The sequence below is a fragment of the Mesocricetus auratus genome, unplaced genomic scaffold (assembly GCF_017639785.1).
Source record: "Mesocricetus auratus isolate SY011 unplaced genomic scaffold, BCM_Maur_2.0 Super-Scaffold_100019, whole genome shotgun sequence".
Lineage (NCBI taxonomy): Eukaryota > Metazoa > Chordata > Mammalia > Rodentia > Cricetidae > Mesocricetus > Mesocricetus auratus.
This window is the reverse complement of record NW_024429200.1, coordinates 13,415,824-13,433,252: the sequence shown is the minus strand read 5'-3', so window position 1 is coordinate 13,433,252 and position 17,429 is coordinate 13,415,824. Positions and strand designations below refer to the sequence as shown.

General features: G+C 42.0%; 1 protein-coding gene across 6 annotated transcripts in view; it reads right to left on the bottom strand.

The window, feature by feature from the left end:
* The window catches only part of Grm8 (glutamate metabotropic receptor 8), an 865,501-nt gene that overhangs the window by 784,201 nt on the left and 63,871 nt on the right, over nt 1–17,429 (bottom strand). For all 6 annotated transcript variants that reach the window (XM_040728578.1, XM_040728576.1, XM_040728575.1 and 3 more), the window contains exon 2: nt 9,520–10,330. In XM_040728578.1, coding sequence (XP_040584512.1) covers nt 9,520–10,029 — 510 coding nt within the window. In that variant the 5' untranslated portion in view covers nt 10,030–10,330. The remainder of the gene's footprint in view (nt 1–9,519; nt 10,331–17,429) is intronic.

The following is a 17,429-nucleotide window of genomic DNA, read 5'->3' as shown; positions in this document are numbered from 1 at the left end:
TTCTCAGACAACAAAGGGTCATTAAGTGGGGGGAGGCATTTAAGATGACTAGGTTTGTGTCATTCTATTGAGCAGACCAAGCTAACTAAAACAGTTTGCCTAATAACTTTGGCTTCCTCAGATGAAGTTGAACTTTCTTCTGAACCCCAGTATGTTGCCCAGTGATGTAGTTTTTATTATGTCATCTCATGCGCGTCATTGTTACTTTACATGTTAGTGAGGTCTCCTCAGCAGGATTTTAAGTAGCAGGATAGCTTAGGTTGGTGTACTCCCTTCATGCTGTCTGAATCGATGTCAAACATGATGCATGCATCTGTAGGATGTATGCTTCTGAATGAATCCTGATTGGCACACTGATTGACTGTTTTGCCCATTAAGAAAAAGAAGGACAATGAATGGATAAAATGCTCACGTCTATCCACACTATTCTACTTCTACTTGTGGAGTGGAACTTTATCACTTACACCAAGAACTGTTTACCATTATCTGACCATTCCTATCACAGCATTCATTCTGTCTTACAGGCCCATTACAATCAGTCCAGGTAAGTCTGCAATGAATAAACACATTCTCTTTCTCTATGAATGGACTAAATTATCCATATTTCACCAAATGACAACTTAGTAGAACATAATAAATGTTTAACTTAGTTATTCCCATTTAAATAGAAGAAGATAGTGACAGTATGAATCAAAATTTAATATACTCAGTTTCAGTCTTCTTCTGATTGTCTTGGGAGGAATATGACTTCTAGAGCAAGTGCTGTCATGTATGATACTTGTACCCGGTGGCAAGAATGAGTATCTCTAGAGAAGCATCTCTAGGAGAAAAGAGTTTTTCCCTTGACAAAGAATAGCAATCATGGTCCAGCATGAGCCTACTATTTGAATCTTTGGGTCACTGTACCAAACAGAAAAAAAATAAAATTAAAATTAAAAAGAGTACTTCACATCCAAAATGAGCTTACTTCTAGTACTCATTCCAAGAGTTAGTCAGCTGCTCATCCTCACCCACAATTCCACCGGAAATCCTGAGGTTCTAAGAAGGTCTAGGTCAGCCAAAATGCTATCATTTTTATTTTTTAAACTCAGTCCTAAGAAGACATTTTGTACATGTACATAAACGCTGTTAAAATTTAGCCAAGCTTATCTTTGGGTCACCTAGCCATTCCCTAGCTTGCTAATTTTTTTTTAAATAAAGTGATTCTTAAGACCTACCACATAGAGTTCAATTTGCTACTTTCTTAACTCACCTGGCTGGATATAGGTCCCGATGAGGTCCCAATGAAAAGCTTGACCACAGGATAGCCATACCATATCCCAAAATTCAGTTGACCAAAATTCTGCTTTGTTCTATTTCTTGACCAATGATTTTACGTTAGTCTACCATTCTCACAATATAGGGTTAGTACAAATTGTTGAGAAACTGGATGAGAGGTACAACTCAAAATGTCTAAGAGTGGTAGATAATTTCCTTTTTGACATCATCACAACAAATATTTACAGTGCTCACTGGAAATCAGACTTTCCCTTAGGTCTCTGCAGTATGTCCTGTTAGCGTTCATTCAAAACCTCCTGAAGAAGTAGAGTTCCTGTCAACTTTCTCTACATACACAAACTTTATGTAGAGAGATTAATCCTCTGCCTTATGATCACAGAACTAATAAATGTTATGTCAGATTTTGAAGTCAGCAAGTCTGACTATAGAGCCTCACCTGTTTCACAAAATTCATATTTATCTGTTTTATTCAAAAGAATATGAGCATCACTAGAAGAATCATTACAATAATCTACCATTTCAATAGACATCTTATTATAAGAATGATCATATCTATAAGTTAGAATATTAAAAAACAGCATAAGCAGGATGTGGCATTTATTCCATAAGCAACGTAAGCACAAACATTCTGAGGATGCTAATAAATGGAATTGTCATAGTATAAACATTGGGACTTAAAAGGTAAGAAATTATGCAAACATTAATCAAAACTGGATTTTCCTCTTAATCTAGATAAGGAGAAACAGGAGGGAGCTGCAAGTGTAAGAATGTTACCATGCACACCACCCAAAGAGCCTTGAGTGGCAGGAGATGTGTAGAAATAAATATGGCTTCACTAAGACTTTGACCAGCTAATAAGCTAGTATATGAGGAAAATCACCCTGCCAGAGCTTACCAGGAACCTTGAAGAGACTTGCGGACACAAATGGCCATCACTGAATACACATGCCTACTGGTTTTCTGGATCTCACGCAGGAAAACTGCAGAGGCTGGCCTCAGTCTGGAAACAGATCAAGGAGTCTGTGGACAAAGCTGTGCCCAGATCCCTTCATCTGACTAAGGGTTTGTTACACGCCCTTATATTTTTAAGAATGCTTGCATCAAGAGGGAGACAGAGATGTTTCCTTCTTTTGCCGGTTTATGTGTTATATCAATTAAGTGGATAAATAGGCCCTTTCCCCCGCGTGGGAGAAGTAGAGCTTCTGGTGACCCTCTATTGATTAAGACTGCTGTAGAGTGTCATTTGGAATCCCATTGCATAATGGAAATCAGGAGGTAGCTGTCATGGTTTCTGAAGACAAATTGCTGGTAGCTGAGACAAATCATAGCCTCTTTTTACTGTTCTCAATTCTCAGTTAATGTGTATCTTACAGTCTGAGTTTTGAAAAATCAGTTTTCTCTAGGTCTCATTAGTAAAACATGGCAATCTGGATGGCCCTGCTTTTAAGATCCTGTTTAAGTGACCATGACACTGATTGTGACTTCTGAGCTATGCATTATTTAGTAAGTAACACTACTCCCGAAGGAGCACACAATTAAAAATGAGATTCCTCCAGCAGGTGCTGTGATGCGACCTGTAGCAACAGAAGACTTAACCAGGTCCAAGTCAAAAGACAAGAGGCGGCTGTCAGTCAGAACATGGTTAAATCTCATTCCCGTTTTGCACCCTTTCACTTGCTAAGTCAGCCAGCAAGCAATTTATGTGGAGCATTGGTTCTCAGAGCATGGGCTGCGAAACAGCAACGTCAGCAACACTTGGGAACCTTTCGAAATGCCAGTTTTCAGACCCTTCCTGTACCTACTGAATCAGAAACTCCAAAGGTGGGCTCAGCAATCTGAACTTCAACAAGGCCCCAGGGTGATTTTGATGCAAGCTGAGTTTGTGAGCCACTGAACCATAGCCACAGACAGCCTCCAGGGTTTAAGCCTCCTTAGGAAGAGGTAGCCTTTGGTTGTTAATAAAAAAATAAATAAAATAAAAACAAAATCTATCAAAGATACCTGAGCTGAAAGCCAAATAAACTCACTGCAATCTTTAGCTTTTCTGTAAACCCAAAAGTGGCTAAAAATAAATAAATAAAGGTTGTAAAATAAACGTTTATTTTATTTTATATTTTAATTGCTATCTTTAGGGAAAAATGAATAGGAAAGCACTTTCCTTATGCAGATTTATTTATTTATTTACCTCCACTCTAACTTTTTCCAGAAAGGTTTACAGGCCACTTCGTAAACAACAACAACAAAAAGGAGTATTTTATCTAATCATAAGCCAGTCTATTAGAAAGCCTTTTGGCTACTTTTAAAGCATCCTCATTGCTCAAAGAGCCCAAAAGATAGGCATTAATCACCTAGTAAGCTCTTAAGGTGTCTTCAGTATTCGCTGTAGGATTTCAGGCTCTTGGAGGATTCAGACAAGGAAAGTGAGAAAGATTTAAATTCACCAAGCTTAAAAATCTACTCCACAAAACAGGAAACATGATGTTCCTTTCATAGCCTGGGTGCAAGACTAGGACACTGGTTCTAAATTACTGCATGTTGAGAAAAGCCTTGGTCTATGCTACAGGCCTGAATTGTGTGAGACAGCCTGATGGGGAGATGGGCTTGACTATTCATAAGGCAGCCTCTGTGTTGGTCCAAGAAAGGGTTCTATGACACAAGAATTGAGTTCCCACTAGGGCTAACAGTGTTTGGGTGAGGTCTTGGCATTGTTACGACAGTTTTTTAAATTTAAATCAAAAGGAACAATCTCTGATTACTTCCCTATTAGGGATTTGTAAAAGTAAATTATGGTCTACCCATAATTAAAACACACCAGCCACTAAAAATGAAAGAGGAATCTTGAAAGTTCCCAATCCTAGACCAACACGGAATCACCTGGAAATATTCCAAGAGATATGAAGGTAGATAGAGCTTTGCCCAGTTTCTTTGGTACCGGTAAGAATCTGAGCATCCATCTATCCAGGTAATTCTTGACTTACAGAATTGAGAATTACTGAGGCAGACCTGCATTAACCAACATACAAGTCTCTCCTGCATATATTAAGTAGAAAAGAAAGTCATAAGGCATATCTATAAATAAAATAATGTCTGCATGTGTCATTTTATTAATAGATGTGCTGGGGAGTGGACTCTTCCCATTTCAGACTATTATTTGTCGCTCAAATCTTCCCAAATGAGAATGCACTCGCGTATGGTGCTTGTTTAATTTTCAATTTTAGGGGTCTACCTGAAGGAGATGCAAATGCACAGGAGTGTGAGGGAGTACGTGAAAATAGGAACACCCAAAATACACTCACTGCTTTCTTTCTCTCTTTCTCCCCTTGCTCCGTCTGTCTCCTCTCCTGGAGGTGTACACAGAAAGTAAAATTTGATTTTGTTTTCCTGTCTAACTAAATATTATTTCCAGTATTTGGTATCGAGATAAGTGAGTAGAAGATATGGTTGATTCTTCCATTCATTCATTCATTCATCTATTCACATGTTTATTAGGTTCCCAGACAGGGTAAGACTAGGGGCTAGAAATGAAATAGCCAATAACAAAGAAATGGAACCTGCCCACTTGGTACTTGTCTAGTGGAGGGCAAAGACAGGCAAGCAAGTACAATAGCGTAGGATGGATGCCAAGAAGGGGATGTGATGGCTGCCTCTCTGATAACCTCGCCAAGCAAAGCAGGATGATTTTGCTTAGCAGAGGTAGGCCTTTGTCCTAGGGTTCAGGGAATGATAGCTCTCAGAGGGCTGGGGGAGGGACATTAACAGTGATATAGCTGTGTTATAGATATCTCCCGCTGCACATCTGAAGTGCTCTTTCTCATCTGAAACCATTGCTAGTGCCTTTGTAAGAGAGTGCCCACCTGCCGAGTCAAAAGAGGGGGTGCTCTTTTTACAAAGATGCTTAAAACTAAACGACTGTATGAAGGTGTCTCACTTTCCACTTCCCATTGTCTATTTGTTATCAAACAGGATTTACATGAAATGTTACCTGTTGCAGAGTTTATTCAGTATGCTCACTTACCCATCCATCCTAACCAGATGAGCCCAAACATGACAGATTTGCCTTTCATTGTCTAACAGTTAATAAAACTCATTGTGGCAATAAATAACTTACAAAACACATGGCTTTAGCAGTTGGTACAATTGAGTCTTTTGGAGAAAAATATGTCTTCATAAACACTGTGAAGTAGACAAAACTTGCAGGAGAATGAGAGAATTCTCTGTATTTCATTGACTTAACATAAAGATCATTGTTAGTCATTTATAACTACATGATTAAAAAGCACAAATCCACATGGAGAAAGCTCATCTAGCTCTCACACAAATGATTTCTCCTGACATTTCATCTGATTGCTTTTGGAGGACACACCACAGGCTGTCTAAAGCCTATTCTTCAAGAATGGAAAATTAACAATCCACGTAAAATTAACCAGCCAAACAGGAGAGAGAAATTGCACCGGACACTGTCCTCTTATAACCCATGTGTCTTTGTGGACATTGATGTGAGTTACTCCAGTGCCAATGTGTCACCTTTAACCTAGAAAACTCAGTCTTTACTGGAAGTAAGGCAAATGTTTAGTGTTTTGAGAAACTGATTTCCTCTCATTCAAAGAGGAAGATGGGGAACATTCAAGAGAAAGAACTGTTTGAGCTCTTTATAAACAAATTGTATCTCTGGGCATATCAGTCAAAGTTTCCAAAAGACACCTGATTTTGATACTCTTTTTAATCCCCTGATTTCACTGAGTTTTCTAAAGTTCAGAATCTCAGACACTTCATTTTTACCTTTGAAATCAAAGGAACTCTGCTATTTCACAATTACACATTATCCCAATTGATAGTACCGTTACCTGAAGCTATTAACTTGCTATAGAGATCACCTAGACAACCACTGTGCCTGATATCAGTGTGTGTGTGTGTGTGTGTGTGTGCATGCACACGTGTGTATGTGTGTGTGTGTGTGTGTGTGTGTGTGAGTGCATAGTAATGCTTCTGCTTCTATAAAGTTCAAAACATTAAAACCTGATTCTGTGGCTTTCAAGTCCAGCTCTACTCCAACATTTCTACGGGATGTTAAATCACATCCATTCCTCTTGGTGAAAACAGTCCCCGGAGGAGAGCAAGAAATTATGTTCATTCTCAGGTCCTACAGTGTGAAAAGCTTCCTTGGAGACAAGGAGGAAAGCGGCCTAAGCTATACTTACCTGCCCTCAGACTGAGGACCACTCCTCTGGGGGAGTTTCAGTGATGCACAGGCATTCCCTGTTTCCAGGAAGTCACTGCTCCAACTCCCTGTCTAGCTTCCTCTAAGTGAAGGGGCTGTTTTTTCTCATTTGCCTAAGAGTTTTGATAAGAGAAACAAAGATGCAACAGCACTGTCTCCCTCAAGAACCAAGAGGAGATAAGTTTGATGCTTGGATTTCCTTTTGGATTCTATGGGTCATATGCTTCCTTCAGGGACTTTGAACAGTCCTAAGGTTCATGCCTAAAACTTACTTTCATTCATCATTCATCTCATCATGGCATTGCATTAGGAAAATTAATATTTTTCAAAATGAAACTATATCTCAATCTCTAATGTAATAATTTGTCAAACATTCCTTTGATAACCATTGTAATATTTCAAGTCAGCCCTAGCATATGGGTATAAACAGAAGTCATCCACATTAAAGAGAGCCATTTTGTTTCCCATGAACAGCCACCATCATCTGCTAATTACAATCACAGTTGAAGTTCAAGCTGAAGGTTGCACATAAATCATGCAAGTAAATGGAGGCAAGACCATGATAAGGTGAGATTATCTGGTTGGCATTCTTGTGCTTCAGGTTCAGCTGGAAAATGGGAGGAGCTACACTTTGCTGACTGACTTTTGAATGAGATGAGTTTCTCAAATCTAGTAACATGGTTAAGACATAAGTTAAATGTTTCTCTATGCCAGTGTGCTGATGGTAGTAATGTCATTTATCACAGTCACTGCCCTCTTCTGGCTAAAAGTGAGCTCCCCACTACATGTTCCTTCAAGGGGTAGCCAGGGACCCCCTAGGTATGCAGGCCAGTGTCTCTCTGGAGTTGGCCTGGAACATTGACTGTGTTCAAAGGACCAAATATAGTTCACTCCATCAGATAGACTCCCTCTACAAGTACCCAGAAATAGCAAAAGAGTTGCCTAATGAGGGAAGAACCAAGCTGAGACAAGCTAGACCCAATTTTACAAAACAAAAGCTCTCCTCTTGTCTTCAAATGGCTTGAAATTTCCTTCAGCAGCCTAGGAAACAAAGGGCAAATCCAGGTACTAAAGGTACATGTCACCTGCATTTTCTCACTAAAGAAACCCAACAATCTAATATAGAAATATTATCATTGTCTTATAGGTGAGTTCATTCTATGACCAAAAAGTAACATAAATAAGCTTTGGATATCTCCGGTTAGTACCTTATCTCTTTCACTCTTCAAATTCTTGTGTTTTGGGGTGGTAACCAGACCACAGAAAAAGCAATGTAAAAAAGATAACTATGGGGTGGCTAGAACAGTAATTAATATATACAAGGAAGATCCCCAAAAGGAGAAAATCATCATGAAGGTTTCCCTCATCTCTAATGGTAGATTTGTCAAGAACAAGTGAGGAGGGAGGCTGAATGGGAGAGAGGAGATGCGCTGTGGAAATAGCTGGTCTGGACCCTAGCCAAGAGCAGGAAACACCATGAGGCACAGATCAGAAGTCCTGAGAAGAACCCTAGATCCAGTAGGTGGGAGTCCTCACTCTGTCTCACCTCTGGGCAAGGAGGTAGCCATCCCTAGGGTCCCTACTTACAACTGCCTGGCTTCTCTTCAAGGCTCCCAGGGATGCAGAATGAGAGACCTCTGGCTGCCAGTTCTCATTTCAAGACCTTTCACTGGCAGGCAACTCTTCTAATGTCTTGCTAAAGTGTCTCCCATGCTCCCCAAGGCCTTTTGATTCCCCCTTTAGAATGCCTTAGACACAGCTTCTGTGAGACATAGAGAGCAGCCTCCTCCTTTGAGGCAACATCATCCATCTGAAAACAGCCATTAAACTAACCTCTTCACATTCTCATTTTGAATAAAGGAGATTCACACAGAGGTTGGGCAGCCTCTTTGGGAATGTTACAGAGAGGATTACAATATGAAACACAGACCAAACTAAACTGGCCCCCAAGATATCTGCCCAAGAGAAAGCCTTTGATTCAATCCCTTTCATCCATTTTTGTGAAGTTTTCCATTACTTTGTTCATTTTTGTCACTCTATCTGTCATCAGTCCAACTTTAAATCTGATATGCATAGGAATAGTTTTTTATATATAAAATAAAGCCTCATTAATTCAGGTTCAGTTGGAAAAGTCAAATCCCAATGAGTAAGAAATCAGAGTGAAAACTATTTCCAATTTTAAAATCGTGTCTATTTCAAAAGACTACATAAAGATATTAATAAATAAAATGAGAAAGTTAATAAAATGGTGAGTTACAATGACTTTATTTTTATGGTGCTTTGTACCTGCAAAGTGTTTTCACATATATTATTTTATATTGGCAATTTTAGTCAATATTATAAAGAAAGTATATAGATAATAGATCATCAAACCCAAATCAAAATGTCTTGATTGCTTCCTACCAAATTTGAACTATTAACTCAATAAGAATTATATGTAATTATTTCCAGTCTGCATCAGAGTATTCTGAATTAATGAGGTTCTGCTCTATTCAAGTTATAATAAGCCTGACAACTTTATGGCCATCTCATCTCCTAGAATGTCGCTGCCATCTACACATTAGTAATAAATACTGTTTCTTCACATAGGAGTTTTTGTCATAACAGAGCATCCCACCTTGAAGAAGTTATACCAAGTAAATTATCTCACACATACCTCAAGTAGAGAGGGAGTGTTCTGTATGATAAATACACTAAGGGCTTATGATTCTCTAAAGATTCTTGCTTTGACTTAAAGTGAGCCTCCCTGGGGAGGTTAGCCCCAGACAGCAAGGACCAAACACTTCACAGAGCTTACCAACATTCTCTTTGGGAAAACACGGTCAGGATTAATCCATTTAACCATAACAAAAGGAACTGAAGTGATATGGGTAGGCACGTAGCACAGAATGCCCCATTTGAGGAACCCAGTGACACAGTGTCTATTGGCATCTTCATCTCCCCTTTCGTCTTTAAGCCCACATTTGGAATCATAAAGATTCCTGATTCTTCACACCGGGTGAAAAGGCAATGTCTTTACCTACCTTAAAAAGTCTTAAAATGTTAGCCACCATGATGGACACGGAGCTTGCTGCAGCACCTATGACACCAGAAATCTTGTCGGGCTTAGTAAATATGGGTGGATCTCCATTAGCACACTTCACATCAGACGCATCTTTCTCTATCAATGCCTGCACAAAAGTTAGCGACTGCTCCAAAGCATAGGTGTCCCTGGAGCATGTGTCAAGGATCCGGACACCCAGAGTGATATTGGAGAGGAGATCAGGGTCCTTGTTAATCTGGTCGATTGCATAAAGCATGGCCTCTAGTCTGTGGATCCCCTTTTCCTTCTTTAGCTCCCCACAAGGTACCCCTCTCTCTCCCTTTGCATGAACAGGGAAAAGACCCCCCAGAATGATGTCCCCATCCACCCGGATGGAATGGGCATACTCCTGGCTGTGAGTTCTTTGCATCATTGTGAGGATCCAATAGAACTTGGCAGTCAAGAGAAAGAAACAAGGGCAAGAGGCTGCTCGCTTTCCCTCGCATACCATTTTCTCCACAGGTGGTATTGCAATCTGTGACCCGAAGTTTACTCTTGCCACAGAAGAAGGGGGACCACCTGGGGCTGCACCTTTTGGAGTCTACCATCAGGGCCCATGGGGGAAGGCTCTGGGAAGTTCAGCAGGTTTTCTTGGTCCGGACTTCACAGTGAACTTCCAACAGACACTTGGTTCAAGTTTATTTCCACATAAAGCCAGTTTTCAAATAAATTAGAATGACATCTGAGGTCCTGATGTTGGCATGAGGTCAACAATTCATGTTCTTGAATTCAGCCCTGTAGCAGAATCGTTCCTGGGAAGAAGAGGAAGAAAAGGGGGGATTCAATTCAGTAAGGCTGTATTTTTTTATATACTTAAGCCCCATCGGTTCCAACTTTTTTATTTCCCCTATCCACAAAGAACTAACTCTTTCCGGTCCCCTGTGATTCTGAACACCTGGCTGCACTGCATCTAAGCAGGGAGATTGATGACATGTTTAGAGCAAGAGAAACAGAAAAGCCTCAGCAGCCAGATCACTTCTTTCAAACCAGAACATATTTTTATTTATCATTTTAGTTCAATAAGTCTTATTTCCAGAAAGGTAAAATTCCTGTGATTGATGGCATTATGTCTTGTCAAACCTCCCTTACCTTTTACAGCTATATAAATGTCGCATTTAAATCTTGTCCAGAAGATAATGAAAGGTTATTTTCTGTGACTTGTTCAACAAGCCAGTCATCTGTTAATGACTTTTTTTTTTCAGTAGCCCAGATTCCCCAGTGGGAAACAGTGACTATTCAATCACAGAAAGGGAAGGAGGGAGGAAGAAGGAGAAAAGAGAGGAAAGGAGGGACAAGCTACAAGAAAGTCTGAAAATATCTTGTAGCTTGAAGAGACATTTAGCATAGTACATCCTCTACCTCATATCAACAATCCTATTGTCCTCTGGTAATAAAACAAAGACTTGAAAATCAAACACATAGGGAGGGTTACATGTGAAGATCTTCCTGTTGCCATTGTCAGAGTTCCCAATTAATTTGTCAGGGTGGAAGCAGTGGGCATGCTTGCAGTTCTGAAGTAAACATGCCTTGATGCGAGCATCACTAGGAAACACATCAGAGATCAATTGGGAAGCTTCTTAATTTTGTCTGACTCGGTGGGGGGAAAGCAGTCATTTCAACAAGACTAGAAGTAACCTAGAGTGAAAGCATCTATGGGCAAACCAAGGGAAACCTTATTCTGGGGCCTTTGTGCTTAAAGGATTCCACAAGATCCTTACAGAACCATTGAAAGTTTAACTGGAAATGAGAACAGACTTAGCAAAAGGAAAGGGAGATTTGAAATGTACGTGTAATGACGAGAATGAGCAGCAACAGTATACTCTTGCAGGATGCTTAATCCAATGTTCATTTCTAACCTATTTACACTTGAATCTGAAATCTGGACCGTTTCCCTCCACCCCAGCCAACCCACATCTGCTTGCGTTTCCCATTCACTTGTTCAAGTTCCAGTTCATAAAATTCTCTTTCCATCTTCTTTGTCCTGGAAAAAAAATTAAAAAGGGACGGTGCTTCCCTGGAGGACAACTGAACATATGCCCAAGTGCCTTCAGAGATAGTTGCACTGTTTTTCATTTCCAGGTTTGAAGAGAGGCTCTTAGCCAACTACTGTGCTGACTTCCTGAGTGTGCACTGAGAGCCCCAGCCAAGTGCTGGCCCTTCTGCTAAGATGTCTCCAGGCTGCCTGCACAAAATGTCCCTTGCCTCCTGCCACGTGCTGTACCTTGATTCCCTCTGCACTGCCCCAGATATGTAGTCCTTTTTCCGATTATCTCCCCCACTCACTTCACCTGGCAACTGTTTCCCTCGCAGAGTCCACAACAGCCTGAACCCAAGCATTCCGCAAAAGGAAACACTGAGGAAGCCCACCTGAGTTTCTGGGTGAAACTGGGCTTGCGATTAATTCCCGGTGAGTACAGTTAGGACTGTGTTTTACAGTCTCACAAGGAAGACTAGTTACAGCGTGATAAAATGTGATAAAACTAAGAGCTTGAGACCAAGTCCACACCGGCTGAACCTAGAATAAATTGGGTAAATGAAGAAGAAATTTCAATGACCCTGCCCTACACCTGCCCCCGCAGTCAGCTGCAACACTCAGGAAAGCAGGCCCTGCTCCTTGCCTCGGCAGTAGAGCTGACCCTGTTGGCCGAGGTTCCAGTAAGATAGCCCTGAGGTTATGAGAGTGGACTAGCTGGCCACAGCCCCCTCATCTGCCATGTGGTGGTGAGAGCAAGGGAAAGATGTTCCCCACCCTGCCACCTGTGGTGGCCAAGGGAGCTAACTCTCCCCTTATCAGCTGCAACACTAGGGAAAATGGACCCTGCACCTTGCCTGACAGCACAATAGAGCCGACCCTGTTGGCGGAGGTGTGGGTGACCCAATCCCTTTGTTGTGAGCATGGGAGAGCTGCCCCAATTACTCATCTGCCACGTGGCAGAATGGGTAAGAGAGAGATCATCGCCCCGCTACAGCCCATCAAGGACTCAGGAGGTGGAAGAGCTGGCCCTAAGGTCATAAGAGTGGGAGAGCTGTCCCTGCCCCTCATCAGCTGCCCCACTCGGGAGTGAGTGTGGCCCCTACACCTTGCCTGGACAACACAGGAGAGCTGGCCCTGAAGGTGTAGGTGTGGGAGAGCCCACCCTGAGGATGTGAAAGCAGGAGAATTGATCCTGTCCCTTGCTCATCAATCACTGCGAGGGTTGAACTAGCCAGGGCAATGCTGGAGAGCTCACCCTGGTGAGCAGCCAGCCAAGCCCAGAACCAGGACTATGTGTTGGGCCAACCCAGTATCCACCCCATCTGTGATCTTCTGGAGCATGGGCATGGGGGGTGGGAGGCAGATGGGGGATTCCCTTGGGCAATCGCTTAGTGGACAACTTGTTGGATGGATGTTTCCTGGAGCCTCCTCCTCTGCAGCATGGAATTAGTTGCATACAAGCTCTCTAGTCCTCAGTTTTCTTATCTGTAAGGGGAGACAGAACTTGCTAACAGGTCCATACTACAAAACTGTATCTGGCCCAGGGTACAAGCTCAGTAAGCAGGCATCAATCTGGTCTGTCATTCTTTTTCTACCGAAAACAGAGCAACTCTGACTATTCGCCCAGTTGGTGAAGTGTTTACTGAACTCTGAATTCCGTTCATCACTTGAAAAGTAATACGTGACCTATGTATAAATTATTTAAATATTACAGTTGTTTCAGAGCCTGATACACTACCATAAAAATAGCAGACCTGGAAGGTTCAGTTTCCCTTTTAAACTCTAAGCAAAGATAACATGTGAAAGTCCATGGAAAACTAAATAACTACAAACTTTATGTTTCGTGGCAATATAATCTTATATTGCTTAATCCAGCTCTCTTAGAATTCTTCTGGACTTTAATCCAAATTCATTGTTGGAATCAATATTTTCAAAGAAATAATGGCCTTTCTGAGCTACAGCTCCAAACAGCTTTTCTTCCTGTGCTGTGTTTGATCTGAAGTAAAATAGCTCTCCTCCCAAACTGACCATGCTCTGGGCTTGGTTGAAACCTTCCCTGCTCTGATAGACATTTCAAGAAGGTGAGAGTCCTGCTCTCTGGAAATTCTGAAGACAGCAAGCTGCTGTCACTGCTGCTGGGTCACGAGGTGGTGGCTACCACTCAGGAAGCTTAGCTGTGCAGGCTTCCATCTCACCCTTCTCTGTCCCTTCTAAGCTCTATACCACCGTTACTGACTGTCCTACAGACCTGGCTGAATTACAGGCCTGTGCCATGGGCTCACGTTTTATTTTCTCTATGTGCTCCCTGTATGAAAGTCTCCAAGCACATAACTGCATCTCAAAGGATTTTCAAATGCTGCTTTTCATTAACTCTGTTTAGGCGAAGGGTGAAAAAAAGCACAGATAGAACAAGTTCAGTCCTAAACCCAGATTAGTAAACAGCAACACCTGAAAATCACCAGATCCCTAAGGTGGGCCCTGTCCTTTGAGACAGCCCCAGTAGTGCAGAGACTGGCCATGGCAGTTCAGTGAGCCTGAGGGCTCCACCACCCCATGGAAGTCTTCTGTGATTATATGTATTTCCCAGAGGTTAGTTCAAGAAACAGTAATGTGCAAATTAGAAAAGGACAATTGTGGGACATTTCCAGAGGGATATTTCTGAAGCCCTCAAAGAGCTGGAAAATATTCAGACTTTCAAACGTCAAATGTGGAACAAGACAACCAGCCCTAAGGACCACCCCTCATGCCTTCCTCCAATGTGTAGCACTGACAGAGTAAGATTCTTGTGCAAAACATATCATTAGCCAAGAAATAAAACGCTTTTCTCACAAAAAGCAGCATTCCCATCCTATATCTGTCTGGCTCTCTAACACAAAGGGCTATCCTGGGGAAGCACTGTATCTGTTCAGCTCTTTAACACCAAAGGGCATTTCCCAGCTCTCTAGATTGCTTGGAAATACATCATATTTTGTCTATGTCCCAGACTGCTGCCTATGTAGACCCTTAGTGGGGACAAAGTGAGTCCTCCCCTGGCAACAGAGGCCTGGAATTAGACTTCTGTCTGACAGTCAGTCACTAGCTGGGAACACTGAACAGGGCACTTCATCTCAGTGTGCTTCTACTTGCTAATCTGTGGAATGGTGCTGTGACCCTACCAGCTCTAAGGTGCCTTCCAGCTTCCTCTTCTAAGACTATGTTACTCAATAATGAGAGACTATGGGAGTTACTCAAACAGGAGACCAAGGCTTTGTCAGCTGAGCACAATAACTGGTTCTGCTTGCAAGCAAGTAACCCCCACACCACCCCCAGTCGGTGAGAGAAGGTTCTAAATGTTCCTTTATACAAGCAGAGCAGAGCAGATCTAGAAGATTCTTAACTACTAAACAGATAAATTAGACTCTGATTATTTGCATAACAAAGGAATTCACCACACGTTTCTTTTAATACCTAAACCCCATGCATTTAAAAAAATCGGATTTAAACGAATTCATCTCTTTAACACAAAGAGCTATCCAGGGGAAGCATCACCATCAGCTCCTATGACTGCAAACCCAGGCATTTCCCATACTTGCAGCTGTCTAGATTGTTTGGAAATATGTCACATTTTGTCTATGTCCTAGACTGCTGCCTGTGTGCTTCCTTAGTGGGGGACAGACTGGAGTCCTTCCCTGACAACAGTAAATAAAAGTCATAGCATAAACAGACCACATTTATAGTATGTGTCAGATTAGAAGAGGGTGAAGCCAGCTTACTGAATACTGACAGTGGCACCTCACACACATGGTCTCATTTTCTCCTAAAATCCACCTATAAGGTTGGCATCACAGCCCCACGTGGACATGAGAACCTGAGACAGGTTTTGTGACTCTTGTCTGAAGTCTCAGGTGAGAGTTCACATGCAGGACTGTAATTGTCCTTACATTCTGTTCCCAACCTCAAAGCCTCTGGGAATGAGACTCTGATGTGACTGTGTAAGGTGTTAGTAGGATACCTGGGGTCCTAGGGGAGTCTGAGTCTAGTCTTTGGGTAATTTAATTAACCTGTTTTTTTTCTTAAAGTGTTAACTGATTTCTGCCTTCCTGCTGGGTGTGACATCAAATGTCATAATGTACATTAAAGGACTTGTTAAACTGCCAAGTGATATAAAAATGCACGGGGATAGTATTGGCTTAATAACCAGTCCCAGAACAAAAATATTTTACTTGCACGTCATGCTTAGATCTGAGGAAAACACTTTACCATGACCAGCATAGAAGCTCAGACCTTAGCAACAGGCATGTAGCCAAGAATCAACTTTAGAAAGTCTGTACCAAAAGGGAGAGCTCAAAGGAAAACTGGAAGGCATGACGGGAAGTTCTTGGAACTACAGTGTCTGACCTGAAGGCCACAGATATTCAAAGAGCCCTATGGGTCATTCTTAAAATACAAGACATTCTTCTGTCGTGAAAACAGGAAAACGTATAAGTAGTGAGCAAAGTAGAGCACTTTTAGCACTACGGGTTAATACCCCTGGTGTCAAGACCTGATGATCTCCCTCCAGCTGGAACATCTGTGTTTTTAAAATGGTTCCTAGGAAAAGTCATAATATCTTACCACCATTAGTAGACGGGGGGGGGGGTACAACCAAATAGAGAAAGGAGCTGTATTGGCCACCCTCTTTCTATAGTGCCCCTCAAATCATCCCAGCAGTGATGGGACCCAGGTGAGATAAAACTATGCTCAAGACCCTGCCAGTCAGTGGATGAGTCTGCTTCAACTTGCCAAAGCACCAAGAACTTTAAATCAAAGAAAACATACATGGAAGTGAAGGGGGGAAAGAGAAGGCAGGAGGGAGGGAAGAAGGGAGGGAGGGAGGAGAAGGTAAAAAGGAAGGAAGAAAGGAAGGAACTGAAACCTTAATCTCTAACAGTAAAGAAAAGCTTCCCTGAAATGGAAGTAAAGATAAGATACAGCTGACTACCAGGCTCACAATCCCTCCTAGAACAACATGGAATGACCACTCCTACTAGGCAAACCCAGTATGAGAGTCTGATAACACCCAAGGTTCTGTCCTGAAAACAGAAACAATTTCCTGGACCTTTGAAAGCCAACCTATTCAACAGGCACTGAGATGTGGTCAGAGTTTTGCTGAGGATCCAAGCAAAAAATATATCTATGTAGCATCCTCTAAGATACTGAGACAGAGCAGTGACACAGAGTAGAGCAGGGTCCCCTTGATGTTCCCCACTGGGAGAAGACAGTGGGGCAGAAACTTAGAAGGAAAAACAACATTGCACAAGCATGCACGTGCAGTATTCAGTGCGCCATGCCCTAAAGACAATGGAACATTCTTACACAAAGATTGGTGCTTGATACTGCCAACATGAATGTCAGCTGGGCTGTTTGCTGCATAAACACCAATTAAACAAGCCCGGAAGCAGCTTCAACCTGCCCAGTCAAGTCTGAAAAGAGCACATCACTCCAGACCCCTAACTTTCTTCTGCACTCCTCCAGTTTAGCTCAGCTGGGCTCATCCTTTTCCATCTTCCTTATGGATCCGAATGGTTAGAACTGTTCAATCAGCCATAGCTTGCATGGGGGAGGTGGGAGCACGCAAAGCTAGCCAGCACAAACCAAATAGAATGAATTGAGCCTACAAGACAGTTTGCAGCTGTGTGCTCAGCATCTTCCTTCTGAGAAAATGTCTCCTAGAAAGCTTCCCCTCCTAAATTCTCTTTATCTCGGGTGTAGTACAACCTGTAGTTGACTCTGAGATAGGAAAATTGTATTAGAAAACCATTTCCCTGGTGAATTGGGCTCTTTTCAGAATTATCAAGCCATATATTTGCAAGATTGGGAGAGTGCATTTCATACAGCTGATTGTCTCCTATCGAGAT